The 27238-nt window shown below is 45.0% G+C and overlaps 1 protein-coding gene across 1 annotated transcript in view; it reads right to left on the minus strand.

Moving 5' to 3' along the window:
• LOC114160375 (protein shisa-8) overlaps window positions 1–27238 on the minus strand; it is a 104222-nt gene that overhangs the window by 49538 nt on the left and 27446 nt on the right. Inside the window, exon 3 of the mRNA XM_028042951.1 lies at window positions 6922–7037. Coding sequence (XP_027898752.1) covers window positions 6922–7037 — 116 coding nt within the window. The remainder of the gene's footprint in view (window positions 1–6921; window positions 7038–27238) is intronic.

Here is a 27238-nt window from a genome sequence, read left to right on the forward strand (position 1 = left end):
AGAAACAGAGGAAAGGAAAAGGCACAACAGAAGAACGAGCGGTGTTAATGAGCAGAGAGAGAGAGGTGAAAATGAGGCCAAATTCTTGTTTTAATCATGTGTGGGAGGATGAAAGTGGAAGTCTTTCCTCTTTTTTTTGGTCTTATCTTTGCTCCCTCCCCTCCTCAGCGAAGATAAACATTGTATGCGCAAATGCATGAGTTTGCTAAGATGGGAAATAAAGGCTTGGATCATTTACATCTGAACCTGAGCAGAGCGAATAAAACATCACTTTCAGTACCGTGTGTGTGTGTCTTAAAGCGACAAAAAAAAAAAAAAAAAGAAAATAAAAAATGCAGCAGGTTTTTTAGCATCCACCAGCTTCTCTGCTGGCTCAGATGGAAATACTCTCAAGTGTGGAGGCATTTATGTATCTATCACATATTGATACAAGCCAAACTTATGAAGTGCACAACTGTGAGACGGCGGGGTGTTTGTCCTCTGAACACGCCATCGGGTTTGTTACATATGAGCCGTCGGAAAATAAAGCCCACTAATTTAAGCCTCAATTCGCAGAAGAATCAGGGGGTTATATTGAGTGCGTGTGTGTGTGTGTGTCTGGTGGTCAAAGCATCAACAGGAAGATGGAGACAGATGGGTCACACAGTTATCCCTCTGTGGGTCTGGAGCCGGAGCCGCTAATTACATCTTAATTAAATATGACCTGCGTGTCCGCCGCTCTTCCTCAGCCGCAGAAGACGCATCTCTCTCTCTGTGTGTGTGTGTGTGTTTTTGTTTGTTTGTTTGTGTGTGAGTGGACGAGGGGGCAGGAAGAAGTGATGATTGAGTGCAACGCGAGTCGGTGTCAAGGGGAGCGTTTCCTAGAATTGTAAACACTTTCGTGCATTCATGGGGTCCGTGGTGATCAATCATGTAAATAAAGGGCGTCAGAGGGAATAAGTGTCTGTCCTGTCAGCGAGTTTCCCCGTGGTGACTCTGAGATTATTTAAGGAGCATGCAGTGTCATGCGGCGCCACCAGACGCCAACAAATTATCAGATTAGTTGCTTTTTAAAAATTATTGCAGATCTTCTGCCGTCCACGAAGTTGTTCCTACGCTATATGTTCTCCATCAGGTTGATTCATGAACCTTTACCAGCTCAGAAAGCCATTTTGTAAGAAATACACCGCAGCCATGAGTTGTGAAGATGGGAAAAAAATAGATCATTGTTCTTTCTCTCTCACACAAACCACCTCGTGAAGGTATTTTTCTTGAAATCTTTCCCATTACGTCACATTGGAACCACGCATTTCTGTGTTTTTGATATCTTAGGTACCCGACCAACACAAAGTAGTGCAAAACTATGGCACAGAAGGAAAATGAAATGCAGTTTTAATTTAATTTCAATTCAGCTTGTCTTACTCTTTGTTAGAGAACATGAGTAAATGCAACTGTTGAAAAAAGCCAGTAGTTTGGCACAAAACTGCTGTGTGAAAATGTACTTTATTTGTTATCAAGGTCCAGTCAAAACCCATTTGAGAATCTAATTGCTGCTCAGACAAAGTCCAAATGAAACTGAAGTTGAACTATGTTGCTAAAATTCTGAGCTAAATTTACACTGCTATGTGCTAGTTTGTTGCTGAAAATCCTGATAAAAGTCGCCAAATTTTGTGGTTCCAAGGTGACAAAATGTTTTCAAATCATTTGGGCAAATGAGCTCCTCCATGGGCTGCCACCTTATCGTGGTGGAGGGGTTTGAGTGCCCCAATGATCCTAGGAGCTATGCTGTCTGGGGCTTCATGCCCCTGGTAGGGTCACCCAAGGCAGACAGGTCCTAGGTGAGGGACCAGACAAAGTGCAGCCCGAAGACCCCAATGATGAAGGAAAACCTTGGACTTGGTGTTCCCTCGCCCGGGTCACCGGGGCCCCACTCTGGAGCCAGGCCTGGAGGGGGGGCATGATGGCGAGCGTCTGGTGGCCGGGCTTTTACCCATGGAGCCCGGCCGGGCTCAGCCCGAAGAGAAAACATGGGCCCCCCCTCCCATGGGCCCACCACCCGTGGGAGGGGCCAAAGGGGTCGGGTGCACTGTGTGATGGGTGGCGGCCAAGGGAGGGGACCCTGGCGGTCCGATCCTCGGTTGCAGAAACTGGCTCTTGGGACGTGGAATGTCACCTCTCTGGTGGGGAAGGAGCCGGAGCTAGTGCGTGAGGTCGAGAGGTTCCGGCTAGAAATAGTCGGTCTCACCTCGACGCATGGCTCTGGTTCTGGAACCAGTCTCCTTGAGAGGGGCTGGACATACTTCCACTCTGGAGTTGCCCAGGGAGAGAGACGTCGGGCAGGAGTGGGCATACTTGTTGCTCCCCATCTCGGCGCCTGTACGTTGGGGTTTACCCCGGTGAACGAGAGGGTAGGATCCCTCCGCCTACGGGTGGTGGGACGGGTTCTGACTGTCGTTTGTGCTTACGGGCCGAACGACAGTTCAGATTACCCACCCTTTTTGGAGTCCTTAGAGGGGGTACTGGAGAGTGCTCCTCCTGGGGACTCCCTTGTTCTGCTGGGGGACTTCAACGCTCACGTGGGCAACGACAGTGAGACCTGGAGGGGCGTGGTTGGGAGGAACGGCCCACCCGACCTGAACTCGAGCGGTGTTCTGTTGCTGGACTTCTGTGCTCGCCATGGATTGTCCATAACGAACACCATGTTCAAGCATAAGGGTGTCCATATGTGCACTTGGCACCAGGACACCCTAGGCCGCAGTTCGATGATCGACTTTGTCATCGTTTCATCGGATCTGCGGCCGTATGTCTTGGACACTCGGGTGAAGAGAGGTGCGGAGCTGTCCACTGACCACTACCTGGTGGTGAGTTGGCTCCGGTGGCGGGGGCAAAAGCCGGTCAGACCTGGCAGGCCCAAACGTGTTGTGAGGGTCTGCTGGGAACGTCTGGCGGAATCCCCTGTGAGACGGAGCTTTAACTCCCATCTCCGGCAAAACTTCGAACACGTCCCGGGGGAGGTGGGGGACATGGAGTCTGAGTGGACCGTGTTCCGTGCCTCCATTGTCGAGGCGGCCGATCGGAGCTGTGGCCGCAAGGTTGTCGGTGCCTGTCGCGGCGGCAACCCTCGAACCCGTTGGTGGACACCTTCGGTGAGGGATGCCGTCAGGCTGAAGAAGGAGTCCTATCGAGCCTTTTTGGCCTGTGGGACTCCGGAAGCAGCTGATGGGTACCGGCGGGCGAAGCGGCATGCGGCTCGGGCGGTTGCTGAGGCAAAAACTCGGGTGTGGGAGGAGTTTGGAGAGGCCATGGAGAAAGACTTCCGCACGGCTTCGAGGCGATTCTGGTCCACCATCCGGCGTCTCAGAGGGGGGAAGCGGTGCAGCACCAACACTGTTTATAGTGGGGATGGTGTGCTGCTGACCTCTACTCGGGACGTTGTGGGCCGGTGGGCAGAGTACTTCGAAGACCTCCTCAATCCCACCAACATGCCTTCCACTGAGGAAGCGGAGCCTGGGGACTCTGGGTTGGGCTCTACAATCTCTGGGGGCGAGGTCGCTGAGGTGGTTAAAAAGCTCCTCGGTGGCAAGGCCCCGGGGGTGGATGAGATCCGCCCGGAGTTCCTTAAGGCTCTGGATGTTGTAGGGTTGTGTTGGTTGACGCGACTCTGCAATATCGCATGGACATCGGGGGCAGTTCCCCTGGATTGGCAGACTGGGGTGGTGGTCCCCCTGTTCAAAAAGGGGGACCGGAGGGTGTGCTCCAATTATAGAGGGGTCACACTCTTAAGCCTCCCTGGCAAGGTCTATTCAGGGGTCCTGGAGAGGAGGGTCCGTCGGATAGTCGAACCTCGGATTCAGGAAGAGCAGTGTGGTTTTCGTCCTGGTCGTGGAACACTGGACCAGCTCTACACCCTCAGCAGGGTCCTGGAGGGTGCATGGAAGTTCGCCCAACCAGTCTACATGTGTTTTGTGGACTTGGAGAAGGCGTTCGACCGTGTCCCTCGGGGAGCCCTGTGGGGGGTTCTCCGGGAGTATGGGGTACCGGGCCCTTTGATACGGGCTGTCAGGTCCCTGTATGACCGGTGTCAGAGTCTGGTCCGCATTGCCGGCAGTAAGTCGGGCTCGTTTCCGGTGAGAGTTGGACTCCGCCAGGGCTGCCCTTTGTCACCGATTCTGTTCATCACTTTCATGGACAGAATTTCTAGGCGCAGCCAAGGTGTTGAGGGGATCCGATTTGGTGGCCTCAGGATCTCATCTCTGCTTTTCGCAGACGATGTGGTCCTTTTGGCTTCATCAGATCGTGATCTGCAGCTCTCGCTGGATCGGTTCGCAGCCGAGTGTGAAGCGGCCGGGATGGGGATCAGTGCCTCCAAATCCGAGGCCATGGTCTTGAGCCGGAAAAGGGTAGAGTGCCTTCTCCGGGTCAGGGGGGGTGTCCTGCCCCAAGTGGAGGAGTTTAAGTATCTCGGGATCTTGTTCACGAATGGGGGAAGAAGGGAGCGGGAGATCGACAGGCGGATTGGCGCAGCGTCTGCTGTCAAGCGGGCGCTGTACCGGTCCGTCGTGGTGAAGAGAGAGCTGAGCCAAAAAGCGAAGCTCTCGATTTACCGGTCGATCTACGTTCCCACCCTCATCTATGGTCATGAGCTTTGGGTCATGACCGAAAGAACGAGATCGCGGATACAAGCGGCCGAAATGGGTTTTCTCCGTAGGGTGGCTGGGCTCTCCCTTAGAGATAGGGTGAGAAGCTCAGTCATCCGGGAGGGACTCAGAGTAGAGCCGCTGCTCCTTCACATCGAGAGGAGCCAGTTGAGGTGGCTTGGGCATCTGGTCAGGATGCCTCCTGGACGCCTCCCTGGTGAGGTGTTCCGGGCACGTCCCACTGGGAGGAGGCCCCGGGGAAGACCCAGGACACGCTGGAGGGACTATGTCTCTCGGCTGGCCTGGGAACGCCTCGGGATTCCCCCGGAGGAGCTGGAAGAAGTGGCTGGGGAGAGGGAAGTCTGGGCCTCCCTTCTGAAGCTGCTACCCCCGCGACCCGACCTCGGATAAGCGGAAGAAGATGGATGGATGGATGGATGGGCAAATGAGAGGCACAACCAGGCCTTAACAAAAACACAGTCTGACTTAATATTGTAGCTGCAGAGCTAATTTTGTAGCTTCAGATGTCAAAAAGATATTATTGTTGTCTTTGTTTCAGATTTTGTGATTCCTTTTGAGAAGGATTTAAACTTTTGATTATCATTGCAACCTCACTCATAATTATGTGTATTACAGTGAAAAGGTTCACAACAATTTAATGATGCCATTTTGATTGTGTGCAACTGCCAAAAGCGGCATATTTGTGTATCTATATATTCCACACCAAGGCGATTCTCTATGGCCAAATTTTTCTGCCATATTTTGAGAGCACACATTTTCAGTCTGAGAGCAGAATTTCAAGTCTTTTGGTCTCAAAACTTTTAATACTTTTGCTTATGTTTTTATTTTGAAAGCAGAACTTCATGTCTTTCTTCTCAAAACTTGTAATGATTGTACTCAAAACTTCTCTTCGCGCTCAGACACAGTCTCTGCTCGGACTCTTAGCTCTCCTACCAAACGTTTTCTGCTTGCTTCTGGAACAAAAATTGCACTATCGCCTGGCAACCTCTTATCCATTAGAATGAAAGTGTTGTACTGGGTGCATTAATTTCATTTTAGAGGGTGTGCCTGTGTGGCTACTATCGATTGTAGCAACCTGCGCCACCCACTGGATATAGGACGAAACAACAGCCTCAGCTTTCTGCTCCATATGTTACACTAACCATCCGCCAGCAGTCTGCTACTGATCGCTAACAGCTACTGATCGCTAACAGCTACTGATCGCTAACAGCTACTGATCGCTAACAGCTACTGATCTTTGGCAGGAGTTTGTTCACTCAACCAACTCCCTACATCCAGTGGGTGGCGCAGGTTGCTACAATCGATAGTAACCACACAGGCACACCCACTAGAAAGAAACAAACGCACCCAGTACAACACTTTCATTCTATTGGCTGAGAGGTTGCCAGGCGACCGCCAAAAGGCGGTTCCAAAAGCAAGCAGAGAATATTTCGTAAGCGAGCAGAGAGTTCTCCAAGAGCGCGAGGAGAGAGGTTTGAGTAAACATTACGGGTTTTGAGAACAAAAGACATATAATCCTGCTTTCAGACTGAAAATGTGTGCTCTCGAATTATGGCAGAAAAATTCCCCGATAGTCCACTAGATGTACCACAGCAGTGTGGGCTTTCATCTCCATGACAACCATGTCACAGTGTCACTCGGACAGTACCGCTGCCGCACATTTTTTAGAGAGACGCTTGCTATTCGTTACTTCCTCATCTAAAGGAGGCCTGATTGGAATTTGTATTTTAAATGACACGTTCAAAATTTGCTGTGAAAGGAAAAGTAGACGGTGAAAATTGACAATTCAAAGACGAATGGACGGAGCAATTGCATTCATTCTCCCTCCAACCAGCCCGAGATCGATGTGCCTAATCTGCCGGGAGGCCGTAGCCATGATGGAGGTTTCCAATTTGAAATGGCATAAAGAGACTCAGCAAAGGCATTTCGAAGAAACATTTCCTCAATGACACAACAGAGAGTGGCATAAAATGTAAAATAGTTCTTCGTTCCTGAGGTGTTGATGTATTTGTTGTACTGAAAAGGACTTTTTGTGTTATTAGAGCGCCTGTTTATATTTAATGACAGGGTTGAGCTATTTTCATTGCAACTCTTTTATGGTATGTAGCCTGACAGACTCTGATAGAAGGACTTTGATTCATTTAAAATTTAAGGTTTGTGAAACAGATTTAACACAGACCAGCGCTCTTGGTATGAGTTTCCAATTCAGACTGATGCATATGGATGCTGTTTAATTGCCTTTATCACTTCAGTTATTGTCCATAAATACAAAAAAAAACCCTACCATTGTTGGTGCGCATGGTTCTGGCCGTGATGCCGTTCATCCCGATGGGATGATGAATTCCAGCTCCATCCACAGCTCCTGCCTCCCCCGGCTGCTTCAGAAGCTCCGTCAGAGTCCTGAAAGAAGGAAGAAAAACACTTCAGATAAATTGTCTTGGGGACGTCTTTGGATTCTTTCCCATTTGAGTGAATTTACACCAAAACAAACAAAAACAAAAACAAAGCACCACAGGAAGAGCAAAGGAAGTAAGTGCTGAAATGAACTAGGATTGCTTCAACAACAGAACGGGTTGCGATAGGACATAGCAAATTCTACAGAAGCACCATAGAGAGCATTCTGACCAGCTGCCTCTCTGTGTGGTGTGGAAGCTGCAGCGCCTCCGACTGGAAGAACGTGAGGAGAGTGGTGCGGACAGCAGAAAGGATCATCGGGGCCCCCCTTCCCTCCATCCAGGACATTTCATCCCAGCGCTGCGTGTCCCGAGGCCGAAACATCATCAGTGACCCCTCACACCCCCACCATGGACTGTTCTCCCTGCTGCCCTCTGGAAAGAGGTTCCGCAGCATCCGGTGCAGGTCCACCAGGTTCCGATAAAGCTTTTTCCCACTTGCCATCAGACTGCTGAACTCTTAACTGGACTGCACTTAAAATCTGGTCTCCACTTCATACCTTGCACATGTACATAGATAAATAACTTCTATTTTACTGTCATTCCTGCACTTTATATTTTACATTTTATATTCATATTTTATATTGTATTTTATTTTATTCTGGAGTAACCTCACAACATTGAAAGCTCAAAACATTGTCCTGAGCCGTATGCAACGAAATTTCGTTCTGTATACACCCTGTGCATGCAAAATGACAATAAAGTCAGTCTAAGTCAGTCTAAGTCTAAGTCTAAGTCAAATTCATGAAAAATAGGGGAAAAGAGGGAAAAACAGCAACGTTTTGATGTTGACACATTATGAAACGGTACGTTTCAAAAGGATTATTCACATTAATAAAAGAGAGAGAAACTGCTCGGAACAGAGGATGAAAAAGACTAGTCTTTGGTTGCTTGCCAGCAGGGAGTGCCAATCATTTACAGAAAATAAATATATATGTAGGACAACGTCTCCTCTTATCATCTTTTCGGGGGTTTTTTTTTTTTTTTGAAGCCTTTGAACAAGTTCTGATGGCATCGCAAAACTGGAGCACAGGCAGGAAGAGGCCTGCCGATTTAACTCTTTGGGAGCAAAGAAGAACAACAAATCGAAGTCGACAGAAGTCGCCGGGTTGATTTCGCTCTAACTGGGCAGAATAAATATTACTTTAGAATCCAGTGAACTTATTACAATTTCTGCATATGGATTCTCAAAAAATGTTGGAATATACCAGAAAATAATCTGTCTTGCCTTACAGTGATTTAATTTTTATCATATATATTTACTTCTATGCTCGTTTTTGTGTAAATCTCTTGGACTAAAAGCAAACAACGGAGCAGAGCAAAGAGATTGGTAATTTTTCCCCACGACTAAATAAAAAACCAACAAACAAACACAGCTTTATTCAGTTGTTCTTTTGTTAAAAAACAAACAAAACGAAAGAAAAAATAAGAAACCGCCGTCAATCTGTCGACAAGGAAATTATAGTGACATGCCCAGGAAAACAGCTGTGACCCGAGCGCCGCCATCAAGAGGAGCCATGAATATTTCCTCGCCGTTAATCTCACAGTTGAAATCGTCAGCAGGCTTTCTAACATGCATTAGAGCAATTCTCTTTTGATTAGCATGCTGTGAAATAGTCGTGTGTGCGCTTATTGGAGCGGTGAGGATAAAGACATTAGCACAGCGCTGTGTTGGAATCCAACGCTGCGGACGGTAAGAAGCGGCATTACGAGAAAGTGTGGCGTGTGTTGCAGCAGAAACTACATATTTACATAAACTGCATAAAAAAGAAAAAAATTCTCTCTCTCTGTTTCACATGTCAGACTAAAGTTTTCCAAGTTTAGGTCAGTTAAAATGATTCAGTTTTGCTAAATGCCAGGATAAGGACCAAAATATTTACTGAGCCACTAATCCACATGTGTCAAACTCAAGGCCCGGGGGCCAAATCCAGCCCACCATTGCTTTTCATGTGGCCCTCTAAATTTATTTATATTTTAACCGTTTAACGGATTTAATCATCACATTCTGGCGCAACCGGCCCTTTAAGAACATTCATGACCTTGACTTGGCCCAAAAGGAAGATGAGTGTGACACCACTGTTCTAATACGTTAATCCACAACACAACATTATTAACTTTTGAACATGTTTTTGTGGTCTGACAAACTTAAAAAAGGAAGCTGTGAAGTACGAGGGTGGCAGTGTCATGATGTGTCGCGGGAATGACTGGTATATTTCATAAAATAGATGGTTTTATGGAAGGAGATCATTGAAAAACATTAAAGCAACATCTCAACATCTCTGCCAGAGAGTTCAACTTTGGTTCTTCTAAATGGAAAATGACATAAACAAAAAAGGAAAGAAAACAAAGTCAGTATTTTGTAGAGGTCATTATATAGCTGTGATCTGAATCCCATAAATGTTTTGTTGGCCGAGGTAAAAAGTTTGTGTGAGCAAGACTGCTTAAAAACCTGAATTAGTTAAACCTGTTGTGTGAGGAAGAATGGACCAAAATTTCAGTAAACTATTGTCTACTGAATGCAAACCAAAGATGTTTGACCCAAGGCATAAATCTTAAAAATGCTCCAGCTAATTGTTACATCTTATAAGTGATGTACTTGCAATTCAAATGCTAGTAGGCATGACTGGGTAAAGAGTTTGTGTTTATAGTGGTATTGACAGATTTGTGATTTTAATTCCTCCCCTTGTTTGAAAGAGTCAAACAAGTTTCAGACCTACCCAACAAAAAGAATAAATTCATGGAGGTCTGTCAAGTCTAAATAAAATCCTCCATCTTCCTTCCCAGATTCCTCTCTTGTCGATTGTCTTCACTCTCGCTGCTGTATTTTCTCGCGGCTCTCTGCAGGCATTTTTCAGTCCAAAACAAAAAAAGAAGAAAGAAACCGACGTCAGTCAGAGTGATGTTTTGTTTTTGGTTTTTTTGTGCAGCATTAGAAAGGCTGGAATAGACGTGCTCCTGAAACGGATTACGGTAATGCAAGGAAACACGAGGAGATTAAAAGAATGCCCTGACTAAACCTGGGAACTGATGTAGGTCTGGATACGACTTCACTTTTGGTCTTTCTGGATGTTTGGGAGAGACAAGCACGTGTTGTTTGCTAGGGGCAGCAACTTAGAGATCATAGAGAAGATTATCCAAAAACTAACAAAATAAAACCCACAAAAAAAAAATATGGAAATTGAAAAATCTCCACACAGAAACAAAGAAGTAGATGGAGTCAAAATCAACACTGCAAGATTCCCACGTCTCATGTTTTGTGCTCAATATCAAATATTCTGGCACCTCTGATATATTTGTTACTGTGTAACTATAAATATGCATTAGGTAAAATGTATATTTAAAGACAAAAGATTCAAAGGTGACCTATTATTCTTTCTTGAACAGGTTAGGATAGGTCTATGGCCTACACAAAACATGTTAGTTAGATTTTGTTGCAGGAAATCATTCTCAGATAATGACATTTTAGTCTGGTGTTCTGCCTATTTTGAGCTCTTGTCACTTTAAATCCAAAGTTGCAAAGTTGCTGCTGGCCATGCCCCCTAACTGAATGTTTACACTCGCACATGAAAATGACTGCAGACAGAAGTGTATTTCTGCAACCGTACATCTTTGAAAAGCAGAAGTGGAGCCTGCTGCACAACTGACAAGAATGCAGCAAGTGGTTTCTGAATGGTAAGTCTTTTCCAGCAGCCATTGTACAGCACTTACAGTGATAAAACCAGCTGAACAAATATGCTCCAACTCTGCTTGGGTTGCCAGGTAACGGCACAGTGCCCGTCAATTGGGAGGTTTTTGAAATGGCTCGTTTTCCAGACACCAAAAACATGGACTTATTGCCATCGGATTGTTTTTGGGTTTATTGTTTAGTAGTTTGGTTGTTTTTAGAAGCAGATGACCCCAAATGGAAGCATAAACACACACAACTTGTAAATTTTGCCCAACAGTTCCCCTCCTAGAACCATTTTTACTCTCTGGCTCCTCTACAGTTTTGTGACGGTACATACATTTTGTCCACACTACAAGCAAGAGTTAACATATTTTGCAGGTAGTCATTGTGAAAGTGCTATTTTGACTCTGCAAACATTCCCTGTGGTACTGTTTGTCCAAAGTGTCCCCACTAGAGTACTGCCAGCACCGACTCAAATCCATATTTTATAGCCGAAAAACAAACATAACAGGTTTGGAAAATCTAATTTAAAAGGTATTTCTTTTCCCTCCCTTGGCATTCTGCTCACAGTTTAAGAGCCATTAAAGCAGCCCTCAGCTGCTCCAGTCGAGGTGCACAACCACCGGAGGGACTCAGTTTTTCGCTGGGAATAAAAATGGGAACACTGCTGGAAAACACAGAACTCAGCAGAACGTCTCTCGCGCGAATTAACATTTGGGAGAACATTTATTAGAAATCAAAGCTCCGCTGGGGAAGACGAGCAAAGCTAAGTAACAAGAACAGATCTGAAAAAAATATACATATATAAGATACATTAGGTAACTTTGGCAGCAGGTGAAATCAGCAAGAGAAAATTGCTACTACAAGGATTGTCCAATTGTAGAGGAATTAGGGTATTGACGCGCCGTACAGTATGCCCCTCAAATATCTATATAAACTGCCGCAGTTTATGCCACATGTACCATCCCATACATTGTTCTCCTTCTCAGTTAATAGACTTAGACTTAGACTTAGACTGACTTTATTGTCATTTTGTATGCACAGGGTGTATACAGAAAGAAATTTCGTTGCATACGGCTCAGGACAGTGTTTTGAGGTTCCAATGTTGTGAGGTTACTCCAGAATAAAATAAAATACAGTATAAAATATGAATATAAATCTAAATATAAAATATAAAGTGCAGGAATGACAGTAAAATAGAAGTTATTTATCTATGTACATGTGCAAGGTATGAAGTGGAGGCCAGTTTTTGAGTGCAGTCCAGTTAAGAGTTCAGCAGTCTGATGGCAAGTGGGAAAAAGCTGTTTCGGAACCTGGTGGACCTGCACCGGATGCTGCGGAACCTCTTTCCAGAGGGCAGCAGGGAGAACAGTCCATGGTGGGGGTGTGAGGGGTCACTGACGATGTTTCGGCCTCGGGACACGCAGCGCTGGGATGAAATGTCCTGAATGGAGGGAAGGGGGGCCCGATGATCCTCTCTGCTGTCCGCACCACTCTATATTACGTGGTGATATAATGATATAATGCTAACTTACTTGCTAATGCTTGCAAGTTGACTTCATTAGCTAATGGCAATTTAAATGCTAATGTATATTGGATAAAACTAACATTAGGGGAAAGCAATTATTTAAAAAAATCAAAGTACTAAATGGAGGAACTGCAACACGGCCTTCTAAGGACAACATAGAGCAACAATTTCCTTAAGCCAGGGGTCCCCAAAGTCAGTCCTCGAGGGCTGACATCCTGCATGTTTTAGTCTCTCCCTGGTTTAACGCACCTGGATCAAATGATGGATCGTTAGAAGGCCTAAGAAGAACATTGACAAGCTGAAAAGGTTGTTGGTACCACCAGGGAGAGAACTAAAACATGCAGGATGCCGACCCTCGTGGACCGACTTTGGGCACCCCTGCCTTAAGCTAATATGTTAATATTTGTATATTAGCTGACCATACTGTAAATACCCATAAAATGCATCCACACAACCCAGATAATGTCTGCAAAACAATTTCCTATTTCCAGACTTTGACCAGTCCATTTTCTCATTTATTAGCATAAAGTAATATGCTAATATTAACATGCTAGCTGCCATTAGCTAGTAGTAGCGTGTACGTTAATAGCAAAATGTCTGTTGGGTAATGAGAATCAGGGAAAACAAGCAGGCTAAGTTACTACCCTTTCAAAATCCATGACGCATATAAAAATACTACATAAAATACAGAGAAATAAATAAAAAAAACAACAACTTTAGAAATATGAATGCTGCAATTTCAGGCAAAACACAAATGCTACAACTTTTACTATGCAACGCCTGAAAAAGCTGGTTGCTACAAGAAATACTCATGATATTTTCACTTTTATCTTTCATCCAATTTCTCCTTTTTTTTCAACCAGTCCTGTTTTTAAATAACTACAGCACCTTGCGCCTTCAACTCCAACTTTCTAGTCTTTGTCCTCCATGTTTAAAAGTACCGTATTATTCAGCAAATGTTGTTCTCTATCCTTTGCATCTCCTTGAAATCATCTTCTACGCTTTTCTTATCTGTTTCAATCTCTGCAACTTTGCAAGTCTGACTCATTGCCATGCTCTCCTTATCTCCTCCGTTTTTGATTTTATCGTCACGAAGCCTTTATCTTTGTTGGTTTCCTAAATCTGTGTCACACTCGTGTTGATTTTCTCTTGTTACGTTGGGTGAAAGCGCAGGCTTTATAACTTAAGTTAAATCTATACAGAGGTTTTTTTTCTCTCTCAAACATTAACGTCTCTGAGAACCTCGTCATTGTTTTTGGTCTGCAAGTCCTTCGGCCCACTTTCTATTTCTTCTCCATCTTTCTGCTTTTTTCTCTCCCTCATTGAGGATGCTCTGAAATACACGACTCTAACCTGAGAAATTAGCAGCCTTCAATGTGATGAAGGGGATTCTGAGGAGATCAGAGCCCTATACACCTGCCTTAAGAGTTCAGACAGTACAATCATATCTGCCGTATCTGCAGGTATTTCTTCAGGAATTTATTTATTTATCTTCATTTCAAAAAGTTTCTACCTTCTGCTTCCATAGACAATCACACTTTTTTATACCTTTACACAATTGTTGCGTTGAGTTGTATGAGAACTAATGTATATCTGAAATGTAGAAAAGTGATGGAAAGCAAAAGAAGATATTAAGAAGAGAACTTACCCAGCCTCTGTGGTGAGGAGAATCTGGCTATGAATTGCTAACATGCAGCATTTCAAATAACAAAAACGTGCAGCACAGCTATCAATATGTCCATAAGACACACTCACACACTTTTCTTTTTCTGAATCTAGGTCTTTTGAATTTTGCCCCACAAAATGTTTGGTTAGCCTTTGCACCTAGTAACAAAGATACATTTGTGAATAAAACGGATTTGGGACGAGTCTGTTTAAAATAAACACATGAATGAACAACAGATTTTTGCTCTTCTAGTGCGTTTTCTAGAAGCAGTGATCCTCGATTACAGAATGTATAATACGTACCTGGTGGTTTAGACTACTTTCAAAGATGCAGGTAGACAGTAAACAGTACCAAATAAAAGTGTGCACATGAGCTAGTGCTCTGAAATATAAAACATTTAGGGCTTTGCTGTTCAAACAACTAAACTAAACAAAAAATGTTTTATTTTTGTCTTTTATTTTTCATATCTTAACATTTTTCCAACCTTTCTCAAGGCAGAGCAAAAAGCGACAGTGGCTGATGTTCAGACCTTTGCGCAGGTAGATTTGATGGGTGGGAAATAATCCGTACTTATTATGTCTTCCATCTTTTTTTGACAGATGTACGATGACTTTATCACTTATGATCATCGCTGATTCCAAATGACTCTACTCTCTACTCTTTCTTTCTTCTTCCATTTAATGCAGCAAACACATTTATAACTTAAACTCAGCTCCTCCATGGGCTGCCACCTTATCGTGGTGGAGGGGTTTGAGTGCCCCAATGATCCTAGGAGCTATGCTGTCTGGGGCTTCATGCCCCTGGTAGGGTCACCCAAGGCAGACAGGTCCTAGGTGAGGGACCAGACAAAGTGCAGCCCGAAGACCCCAATGATGAAGGAAAACCTTGGACTTGGTGTTCCCTCGCCCGGACGCGGGTCACCGGGGCCCCACTCTGGAGCCAGGCCTGGAGGGGGGGCACGATGGCGAGCGTCTGGTGGCCGGGCTTTTACCCATGGAGCCCGGCCAGGCTCAGCCCGAAGAGGAAACATGGGCCCCCCCTCCCATGGGCCCACCACCCGTGGGAGGGGCCAAAGGGGTCGGGTGCACTGTGTGATGGGTGGCGGCCAAGGGAGGGGACCCTGGCGGTCCGATCCTCGGTTGCAGAAACTGGCTCTTGGGACCTGGAATGTCACCTCTCTGGTGGGGAAGGAGCCGGAGCTAGTGCGTGAGGTCGAGAGGTTCCGGCTAGAAATAGTCGGTCTCACCTCGACGCATGGCTCTGGTTCTGGAACCAGTCTCCTTGAGAGGGGCTGGACATACTTCCACTCTGGAGTTGCCCAGGGAGAGAGACGTCGGGCAGGAGTGGGCATACTTGTTGCTCCCCATCTCGGCGCCTGTACATTGGGGTTTACCCCGGTGAACGAGAGGGTAGCATCCCTCCGCCTACGGGTGGGGGGACGGGTTCTGACTGTTGTTTGTGCTTACGGGCCGAACGACAGTTCAGATTACCCACCCTTTTTGGAGTCCTTAGAGGGGGTACTGGAGAGTGCTCCTCCTGGGGACTCCCTTGTTCTGCTGGGGGACTTCAACGCTCACGTGGGCAACGACAGTGAGACCTGGAGAGGCGTGGTTGGGAGGAACGGCCCACCCGACCTGAACTCGAGCGGTGTTCTGTTGCTGGACTTCTGTGCTCGCCATGGATTGTCCATAACGAACACCATGTTCAAGCATAAGGGTGTCCATATGTGCACTTGGCACCAGGACACCCTAGGCCGCAGTTCGATGATCGACTTTGTCATCGTTTCATCGGATCTGCGGCCGTATGTCTTGGACACTTGGGTGAAGAGAGGTGCGGAGCTGTCCACTGACCACTACCTGGTGGTGAGTTGGCTCCGGTGGCGGGGGCGAAAGCCGGTCAGACCTGGCAGGCCCAAACGTGTTGTGAGGGTCTGCTGGGAACGTCTGGCGGAATCCCCTGTGAGACGGAGCTTTAACTCCCATCTCCGGCAAAGCTTCGAACACGTCCCGGGGGAGGTGGGAGACATGGAGTCTGAGTGGACCGTGTTCCGTGCCTCCATTGTCGAGGCGGCCGATCGGAGCTGTGGCCGCAAGGTTGTCGGTGCCTGTCGCGGCGGCAACCCTCGAACCCGTTGGTGGACACCTTCGGTGAGGGATGCCGTCAGGCTGAAGAAGGAGTCCTATCGGGCCTTTTTGGCCTGTGGGACTCCGGAAGCAGCTGATGGGTACCGGCGGGCGAAGCGGCATGCGGCTCGGGCGGTTGCTGAGGCAAAAACTCGGGCGTGGGAGGAGTTTGGAGAGGCCATGGAGAAAGACTTCCGCACGGATCGAGGCGATTCTGGTCCACCATCCGGCGTCTCAGGGGGGGGAAGCGGTGCAGCACCAACACTGTTTATAGTGGGGATGGTGTGCTGCTGACCTCTACTCGGGACGTTGTGGGCCGGTGGGCAGAGTACTTCGAAGACCTCCTCAATCCCACCAACATGCCTTCCACTGAGGAAGCGGAGCCTGGGGACTCTGGGTTGGGCTCTCCAATCTCTGGGGGCGAGGTCGCCGAGGTGGTTAAAAAGCTCCTCGGTGGCAAGGCCCCGGGGGTGGATGAGATCCGCCCGGAGTTCCTTAAGGCTCTGGATGTTGTAGGGTTGTGTTGGTTGACGCGACTCTGCAATATCGCATGGACATCGGGGGCAGTTCCCCTGGATTGGCAGACTGGGGTGGTGGTCCCCCTGTTCAAAAAGGGGGACCGGAGGGTGTGCTCCAATTATAGAGGGGTCACACTCTTAAGCCTCCCTGGAAAGGTCTATTCAGGGGTCCTGGAGAGGAGGGTCCGTCGGATAGTCGAACCTCGAATTCAGGAAGAGCAGTGTGGTTTTCGTCCTGGTCGTGGAACACTGGACCAGCTCTACACCCTCAGCAGGGTCCTGGAGGGTGCATGGGAGTTCGCCCAACCAGTCTACATGTGTTTTGTGGACTTGGAGAAGGCGTTCGACCGTGTCCCTCGGGGAGCCCTGTGGGGGGTTCTCCGGGAGTATGGGGTACCGGGCCCTTTGATATGGGCTGTCAGGTCCCTGTATGACCGGTGTCAGAGTCTGGTCCACATTGCCGGCAGTAAGTCGGGCTCGTTTCCGGTGAGAGTTGGACTCCGCCAGGGCTGCCCTTTGTCACCGATTCTGTTCATCACTTTCATGGACAGAATTTCTAGGCGCAGCCAAGGTGTTGAGGGGATCCGATTTGGTGGCCTTGGGATCTCATCTCTGCTTTTCGCAGACGATGTGGTCCTTTTGGCTTCATCAGATCGTGATCTGCAGCTCTCGCTGGATCGGTTCGCAGCCGAGTGTGAAGCGTCCGGGATGGGGATCAGTGCCTCCAAATCCGAGGCCATGGTCTTGAGCCGGAAAAGGGTAGAGTGCCTTCTCCGGGTCAGGGGGGGTGTCCTGCCCCAAGTGGAGGAGTTTAAGTATCTCGGGATCTTGTTCACGAATGGGGGAAGAAGGGAGCGGGAGATCGACAGGCGGATTGACGCAGCGTCTGCTGTCAAGCGGGCGCTGTACCGGTCCGTCGTGGTGAAGAGAGAGCTGAGCCAAAAAGCGAAGCTCTCGATTTACCGGTCGATCTACGTTCCCACCCTCATCTATGGTCATGAGCTTTGGGTCATGACCGAAAGAACGAGATCGCGGATACAAGCGGCCGAAATGGGTTTTCTCCGTAGGGTGGCTGGGCTCTCCCTTAGAGATAGGGTGAGAAGCTCAGTCATCCGGGAGGGACTCAGAGTAGAGCCGCTGCTCCTTCACATCGACAGGAGCCAGTTGAGGTGGCTTGGGCATCTGGTCAGGATGCCTCCTGGACGCCTCCCTGGTGAGGTGTTCCGGGCACGTCCCACCGGGAGGAGGCCCCAGGGAAGACCCAGGACACGCTGGAGGGACTATGTCTCTCGGCTGGCCTGGGAACGCCTCGGGATTCCCCCGGAGGAGCTAGAAGAAGTGGCTGGAAAGAGGGAAGTCTGGGCCTCCCTTCTGAAGCTGCTACCCCCGCGACCCGACCTCGGATAAGCGGAAGAAGATGGATGGATGGATGGATGGATGGATGGACTCAGGTCCAAAGTTAGGCTCATAGTTTTACATTTGTACTGCAAGCCTCAGCGTAACTCTATTCCTGATTTCATTTGCTGATTAAATTGCCAAGTACCTTAACAGATTTCGCTACGTGGTTTGACAAAAAGGAATCCATCCTGATGCAGTAACTTTCAATCATACATTACTACAGTCTTCTGTATTTAGAAAGAAATATGAGATTTTCTCAACTTTTAATTAAACCTAAAACCTTAAAAAAAAGAAAAAGAAATAAAAACTCTCCTGGGACAAGATGACATTATTAAACCATCATATGACAAAATTTCCCAGTGAAATTTGCTATTTGCATCATAATAACAAAATATGTTATACTAACAGATGTTAATGAGATTTCCCCGACTAATATGTTTAATCAAACTGCAAATAAATAAATAAATAAATAAAGAGAGTTGTTGTGTATTTAATAAGAGACATAAAAAGGCTTGTGGAGCCCACCGACTGAGAACAAGCGGTGAAGCAGATTAATATCTGTGGAAATTGCTTCAGACAGAGGCAATTGTTTAGCAGCAAGAAATCTTTTCAGTCAAGCACAATTAGTGATCATTCAGTCGTTTACAGGAGGGGGACGGATTAGCTGCTGAAGTACATTAATATTCACGCTGCATAAAACTTCTCTGAGGTGAAACATGTTCGGCTAGACGGTGAAGGTGTTTGGCTGGAGGTTCTTTGTCTGGGGTTTTTCCACAAATAGCAACAGTGAAGACAGATGAGATTACTTATTTTAGACGGGGATCAATCCTCGAATCTCCCACGGCAACTGATCGGGTGCTGCCTAAACGCTTGCTAGTACAATGTGCTGCCTATTCACCCAAAGCTCATGAAGAACCTCGTCTTCCGCCACGCAGCTCCCTGTAGACTAGCGGCAGCAGCAATTAGTAAACACCTAGCAGAACCGTGAGTGTGCGACAAACTACTTCTCAGTCCATCACACGGAGAAGCATGGTGAAGAGCTGAAGAGCGAGTGTCAGAAAACGTAGGAGGTTCTTAAAGAGACAAAGGTCAATTTCAAGTCATCAGACGAGACAACATCGTCTGATGACTCTTTTCAAAAGAATTTGTGACAAACTGTTTTTTGTTTAAATGTCAGTTGCAGACATTTCTCTGCTCACTTGATCTGCCTGGAAAGTAGATGTACAATTAACTCGGATATTTTGCAGTAACCCTAATTCTTTGGACAAAGTTACACAACCCTTGCTTCGGGAAAACGTTGTTCTTCCTGAGTGAAGAAGCTAACAGGGCTACAAAGTCCAACTTGCAGATTCTTAGTCTTGGTTGCATAATTGAATTTGCTCCATTGCTTCCAATTGTCAGAGAGCTTCTGATGCTAAAAAATAAAAACAAGATGTTCTGGATTGTTCTACAGAGACCCACTCATGCACACAAACAGATCCCGGGTCTGTCTTGCAGCAGCTTGTAGCTGAATCACTCCTCACTGTCACAGCAGGTTAGTTTACACTACAAGGCCCCCCGCGGACGATTCCAGGGGCCCATGAAGCCTTGCAAGGCGATGAAACCCCGCTGTCTGAGCTGCTGATGCTGGATAATTGCATCGCGACACTACATTGCCACCTATAGCTGTTCTCGCCAAATCAGCCTCCACAAAACCTAAAGGCATATATGGACGGGCATTCACACACACACACAGATCCATTGCCGTGCCTGGAGGGAGATAAGCAACGCCACAATGGGGTGACTCACCCGATAATTCTCTTGGGTGGGATTTTCATAGTAGGTGTGTGTGTGGGTGTGTGTGTGTGGGTCCCATCGGTTTTACAAATGAAACCCCCTGCGGGGCTCGGAAAGTGGAATCTGAAGAGAGAGAGCTTGTAACTTCCTCACCATGTGGCAGCAGCTTTCCCTCCGTTTCTATTGATCAAATATTAATTAGACCACAAAAAACAGAAAGTATCACCATGATCAGAATGCATGTATATATCCACTTTTTTCTTTCTCTTGAATTTTACATAGCGTGCTTTTTCTCTAAATGCTTTATGTGAAATATGATTACAGTCTATAGGATTTCCATACCCCTTTTATGTTGGCTGCTGTGAGCTGCATTTTCTGTCCTCAAAAGCTGCTTGTTATGTAAATTAAGTTAAAGTTCATTGTTATTTCAAAGCTGCTGCAACTTAGGCAGCAGTTCAAACTTTAATGCAAAAAAAAAAAGCTTGGGCACTTATCGGAGAAGGCAGAAATAGGGTTTGCTCAGCGTGTGTGTGTGTGTGTGTGTGTGCGTTTTCCATCCCTGCTTCATGTAGTCGTTGAGTTTTATCTAAAGTCTACACTTGACGTGTCTTTTTGTTAGTAAACAGGATTGCTAAAAATGTTTTAAAAATGTTTAAAGTGCAAAAATTGTTTTTTTACATTTTTGTTGTCAAATTAAATAATCTCAAAAAATGGTTAATTAAAAACAAGACAATTAATACAAGCTTCACACAAATGACAAGTACAAGTAAACATCTACTTGACACTACACACACATTGCACACAGACAGAGAAAACACACAATGCTAAACGGGTGGTGTGATACAACAAGTGATCTGGTAAGGCAGTCCCTGACTCACAATCGTCTCTGGCGTCTTGATAGTGCGTGCGCACAGACAACACACCGCTAACGCTGCCAGATAGTGCACCCATGCAGGCTTGGTGGAGGGCCTGAAACCGTCTCCCACCCTGCTATTCCCCTATTAGAGCTGACAGCTGCCAAATAATGTCCCTTGGCATCGCTGAGTGCCTGCAATGCCAAGTCCTGTTTGTGCTCGTTGCAATCTCTCATCAGCTCATACGAGTGTGTGGGTGTGTAGGGGTGTACAACCTCGCATTGCACTCATTCCATGCACATCGCGAGAATGGACGAAAAATGTTTCTTATTAGTAATTGTTGCGAGATTTTTTTTTAACTATAATTTGCTAAAAATCGAGTAAGTTAAACTAAAGATATACGCAGCATGAATAAACCATGCACTGCAAAAACACAAAATCTTACCAAGTATTTTTGATATAGTCTCTAGTACAAATATCTACCTCCACTTGAAACAAGGTAAAACTAGTTTACAAGTAACTTTTCAGTAAAATATATGAGCTTTTTTTAAAAAAAGTAAATATAGTCCCTTAATATTGATTTAAAGAAAAATGTACTGGTTTCATTGGTTGATTATTTCACTTGTAATATGGACAAAATGTCTTGTTATATGTAAAATGATCTGCCAATGGAACCAGTACATTTTCATCAGTATTAAGGAACTATTCACTAACGTTGTAGTTATATGTCCCATATGTCTTTGCGTTGTCAAGTGATGAACTGGTGACCTATCTAGGATGCACCACGAATCACCCAATGACAATCAGGTATAGACAATAGATGGTTGTACTTCTCTCTTTCTTTCTGGAATATTGTCCATTATCAACCAGTACAGGTTAACAACAAAAAGGCTGAGGGCACGTGTGTCAAACTGAAGGCTCACGGGCCAATTCAAACCAGCCAAAGCTATTTATGTGGACTCTGGAGGCCCACATAAACACAACTTCAAGTTAACAGCTGTGTGCTTAAATATTATTTTTATTTTATCAGTCAAATTAAATCAAAAGTAATGCCAAAAGTAATGGTGTCTCTATATGGCTGTGAGATCTTTTGTGTATCCATCTCCTTACTGATACCTTTGTACAAAGAGATCCTTTTCATCCGAGCCTCACTACAATATAAGCCTTTTTGAATGCTGAAATGTTGAAACTAAATCAAAAGGTGCTTCAACAAAGGGTATACAACCAGATTGCTCGGGCCCTTTGGTTTTTCCTCTAAAGAGTTTGTATTTATTTGGACAGAAATATCTACAATTATTTCATTTTGTCTTTTATATCACTTATATCTCTGGCATCTCATTTTTTTTCCACCAATGTACGTTGAAAGGACATAATGCAAAATTGACTTTTTTTTTAACTTTATATCATGTTCTGATGTGATTACTTTAATATCAAAGAACCAGATATGATGCAAAATCTAATTTCCTTTAAGTTGATTTATATATTCTGCATTTTTATGATAACTGAAGGTGACATAGTTACCTGATTATGCTATAAAATGGCACCATGTCCCTGGAAAACACATAACACTCCCCTTTAAATACATAAATCAGTGATCAATAAATATTTCCAAGATAGTTCCAACATTTTCAGATTTTCGTCTTTCTTTTAACAGCACATTTTATCTTTACGTATTGCCTTTGTTTAAAAATAAGTTGGGCTTTTGAGATGTTTCATTGAAAGTAAAAATTTTAAGGGTGACTCCGGATGTGCTGAGTAATTTGGTTTCATATTCAAAGCATGGGCGTGGATGAAATACAGAAGACCTAAAAAAAAAAAGATATTTGCAGCCTTCATCCTGGAAGCTGCATGAACCAGTCGCTGGCAGGATCTCAGTGCTGTAGTGCTGCAAAAGATGATGTCACAGAAAATACCATATGTCACAGTCTGAGTCACTGCTTGCTCTCATTATTTTGGGTTATATTTTCCATTTTCTTTTCTTTTTTTGGGTTTTCTTCTTTTCTTTTTTTTTTCACACACACACAGATGCAGATTCACACTCCTCAAGGGATTTGTTCTCAAACATTCACCGACGTGACGCACACATAACCCACGCATGAATACACTGACGCGCGCAGGCGTGTGTGTTCGCACACACTTGTCAGCGGGACATCCGTCATCGTGGCGCGATGTTTTTGACAAAGCTTCTTCGGGAGCTCGGCATGCAGAGGTCTCGGCTTTCATCCATCATGACGTTGGATTTAGACGCGGCGATATGGATCGGCTCTGTCAGATTTCTGATACCGCTGAAATAACTTGGACCACTCGTGGGAGTTTGTGGCACGTATTTAATACAGCCTCCAGTCAAACTGAACACAACGCAGTTATTTGTGGGGTTATGGGATTATTAATGTTTTTTTCTGTTTGGGTCCATAATGTTTGTGTTGTAATATTTAAGAAGGCCTGCATGTGTCGAAAACTTCACCCTTAGAGCTGGCTGAAGATTTTCTCTACTGCTCTTTGAGTTATGACATAGATTAAAGCTGCAGTATGTCACTTGTATAAAAAAATGCTTTGTATTGTTAAAACTGTCAACATGATGTGACAGCATAATGAGACAAATAATCTGTGAAAAGCTCAATCTCCACCACCTCCTCCCTAGAGCTACTATTGCTGTCTGAAGAAATGCACCGCTATGGACCAAAAACAACCAATGAGAGTCAGGAGGCGGGGCTTAGTGCTGTTAGTCAATCTCATGTACTCACTCCTCAATGTGCTAATGGTGGAGAAACAACTTATGGTTAGAGGAAAACCGTTTATCCTCCGTCATAGGTGGCTATGCTAACCAACGTTAGCATTCACAAATTGACAGCATTAAGACCCGCCTCCTGACTCTGACTGGTTGTTTCTAGTTAGCACTGGGAGAAGATTATCTGTCTCATACCATACTGTCAGCACAGTGACAGTTTCAACAAACATGTTAAAACTACATATGTATTTTATAAAAGTTACACACTGCAGCTTTAGTGCTACTTTTATACAGTATTCTGCAGGACTGCTGTTTTCATTTCACTCTGGCGGCTCCACGTCACCACCATTCATCACTTCAACATAAAACAAAGAACCCCGCGGTGCCTTTTTGTACATGCATCCCCTTGACACCACTGCGGCATCTCCACTTCTCGAGCACTGTAAATATGTCACGCTGTGGGCAGCTCTGATGAATTGGAAGCTCCGCAGCTCGCCCCAATGTGTGCACAGTGACAGGCTGGAACAGATGTTGTGTAGTGGGGTATGCTTTAGTGCAGTTGGTGACCTTGCATCTCCACCTCTGGCGCTGACACATGGCAGCGGCAATGCCAGTTTGCTCAGGGTGATGAGACACACAGCCTGGCGAGCACAGCTTGGATGGGTAGGCGAATCTGAGCGTGGCTTGTTCCTGATGCTAGATGGGCGAGCGCTGGGACGTGGCCGGTGATTTGTTCGTGATGGGAAGCGCCACGCGCCTTTTAAGGCGATGCGGGTGGTCGGTTGGCGACATGAAAAACCCGTTCACATGGAAATAGCTTCATTAGAAAGCAGATTAACGAGTTTGACTCCTGAACGCGGTGTGCAGATGCTTAGTTTCGCTTCGGAGGATGCATATCTTCTATGGTTCAATAATCATATGAGGCTAAGTTTATTGTTAAAGGGATTTTGGTAACACTTTATTTGAAGGGGTGTGCGTAAGATTGACGTGACGCTGTCATAAACATGACTTAAGGCGTCTTCATAAATGTTTGACCGTTACCATGAAGAGTTATTTGACACTTTTAGTTAATAAAAGGGCATTAAAAAGTGTCAAAATTGCATTACTTGGTATATAAAGACACTTTCAATGCAAAGTTGCATTAAAACCTGCATTAAAAGTCCATTAAAAGTGTAAATTATGCATTGAAATTATTTACTGAATGACACTTCATGACAACAGTAATAAACATTCATGAGGACTCCATCATCTTCATGGCAGTGTCATGTCTGGCTCATGCTAACCCCTTCAAATAAAATGTTACCAGGATTCTACAGCTGCAGTGGTAGCGATAGTTTGCTTTTACATCCTAATTTTAAACCTGTTCTCAGTATTTAGTTTGTCTGGGCTACTGTAGGAACATCCATCACTTGCAGAGGGAGCGAAGGCCATAGTGGATAAATCTGTATCTCAAGCTGTCATTGGGTGAAAGGTCACAGCCAGTTCGACAGTCCATCACGGGGAAACATAGAAGCACAAACAACAACTCACACACACCTAATAGCTAACTAAACCTGGATCAACAGGTTTGAGAAATGGACCACAACTTTAGAGACTGAAGGACTGAGTCTCTAACCAGGTGGTCATCAGAACAGGAGCACCACAGGGCACTGTACTCTCATCATTCCTTTTCACTTTGTACACTTCCTTTTCCCTGTTCTGTTTCCATCAAGGGAGAAGAAATGGAGGTGGTCGAGGGATAGAAATACCTCGGTGTTCACCTGGACTACAGGTGAGCATATCTTCTAGAAGTAGGTTGTTGAGAGTGTGATCTTTTCTGCTACCATCTGTTTAGATCAGAGCCTGGACTGAAGGAGGTCATAAAGAAGGTTGAAGCTACTGAGGAACATCTTATTGTGCAAAGAAGGATTCTTCATAAAAACCTTTTAGAAAATTACAAACTTCACAAGACTGTTATGCAACAAATGTCTTCAGCCAGAGGACTCCTTATAAGTGCAGTATTACTGACCTCTACAGGAGATTCACCCTGCCCACAGCTGTCAGCATCTCCAACAACCCTCTGAAGAAACTTGGATAGTTTGAATTACTACAACAATCTGATTTTGTTTTGGGTTTATAAAGTATTTTAAGTTGAATTTGATTTGGATTATTTTGAGAAATGTAAAATCTGTCTGCGCCTCTCAATTCCCTTTTGATTGAATTCTTACATAAGTTTAATGTAGAGAAAAAGTTACTTTTCCCCCACCTCCGGTACATTATGCATTAGCGTTCCATCTGAGGACTGACGCTGTGGGATTTTTAGACAAGCTCATCACAGTGAAAACCTCATGCTGGCCTTTGTCAGTTTATATTTTTCATTTCGTCTTTCATTTAATACAAAATTGACCGTAACTATTAAAAGTGTTTGGCTCACTCACCATAACAAAACAACTCAGAGCTTTATTTGACACAGCCTAATTAATTTGATGCAATACCAAAGTACAGACAGCAGTCAGCCAGTCAACCTGCGTTCAACACGCATTCACAAATTCCTCCTTCACTCTGCATTCAGCTCAAACTTTTACAGTCTGCATAAACATCACAGCTTCTCACGGCATGTCATTTATCACAGGAGTTACACACAAAGCCAGGCGCCCACAAACACACACACCCCCACACACGCCAATACACACCATCACAGTACAGTCAATGCAAGGACACTCTGACAACGTGCTGTAATACGCTAATGGATACAAAACTCTCACTGCCAGTTCTTGTTCCTCATTTGTCATAAAGTTAGAAACACAATTACACATGCACAGGCATTTGAGTACATTAAAAGTAATCTCGGCTTGGCTATTTTTTACGTTTTTTTAAAGGAAGTGCGTGAGAAGCAGCTGGATGGGTCAAGGTTGTCAATATATCCCGAATCCGATCAACTTTCACCTGCCTTTCATCGTGCTCGTGTCCCAAGTTTTTGTCGTCTTCACATATTGTTTTAGGGGAAAAGTTGTTTTTTTTAGTCTTCCATTATCACTTCTTTTGTTAAAATGACCTCAAGAAGAACCTCAAGTAAGTTTCCTTAAATTTTCTGGTGAATCCTTTAAATTGTGGTACTTCAATCACCCAAGACACCAAGCAAGGGTTAAAACTGGTTCTTAAAGGAATTGCCTGAGTGTGCACACACATTAACCAGTACTTTGATAAAGCACCTTTTGATTTAATTTCATCATGTGGTCTTCTTTGATAGGACTCTGTTATTATCCCATGTCTTAACTTTGTAATCTCTCAGGTTCTGAGGATCTCATCTCAAGCCCTCAGGTGATTCCACAGATTTCCTGTTGGATTTTCTGGCTAGGTCATCCCAAAACTTTTGCCTTTCAGAAAGTCGTTCTTTTGTTCTATTTTAAGACGCATAAAAAATATGCTTAATTAGTGTTTTATGGCCAAAGCTGACCTCTGAAGCTTCCACCTGAAAACGGGTAACCTCAGAGGTCAAGGCTGCCATTGCCACATTACTCGTGGACATAAAGTTTGTTTGGTGATGCACAATGTCATTTTTCTGTAAATGTAGCTTCAAAGTAAGTATTCATAAAATAATCTCACACAAGGTTTAGGGAGATTTCTGTCATACTTGAATATTTTCTTTAAAAAAAACAACCTTACAACTCTACTACCTAGATCTGTGGCTGCCAAACTTTGCAGCTTTTGACTTACAACATAAAGAGGTAAAAGGGGTCGTGACCTTGACTCCTGGTTGAGCACACACATTTCAACCGAGTCAGTTAAAAGAGTCAATACAATCAGCATCAGAGTACACTGGCCAATAAATTGCTGATGAGTAATCATATTCATATCACACTGTACATTGCTTAATTTGTAAAAGTCTTGTTCTTTTACGTCGCATAGCA

The sequence above is a fragment of the Xiphophorus couchianus genome, chromosome 16 (genome assembly GCF_001444195.1).
Source record: "Xiphophorus couchianus chromosome 16, X_couchianus-1.0, whole genome shotgun sequence".
Taxonomy (NCBI): Eukaryota; Metazoa; Chordata; class Actinopteri; order Cyprinodontiformes; family Poeciliidae; genus Xiphophorus; species Xiphophorus couchianus.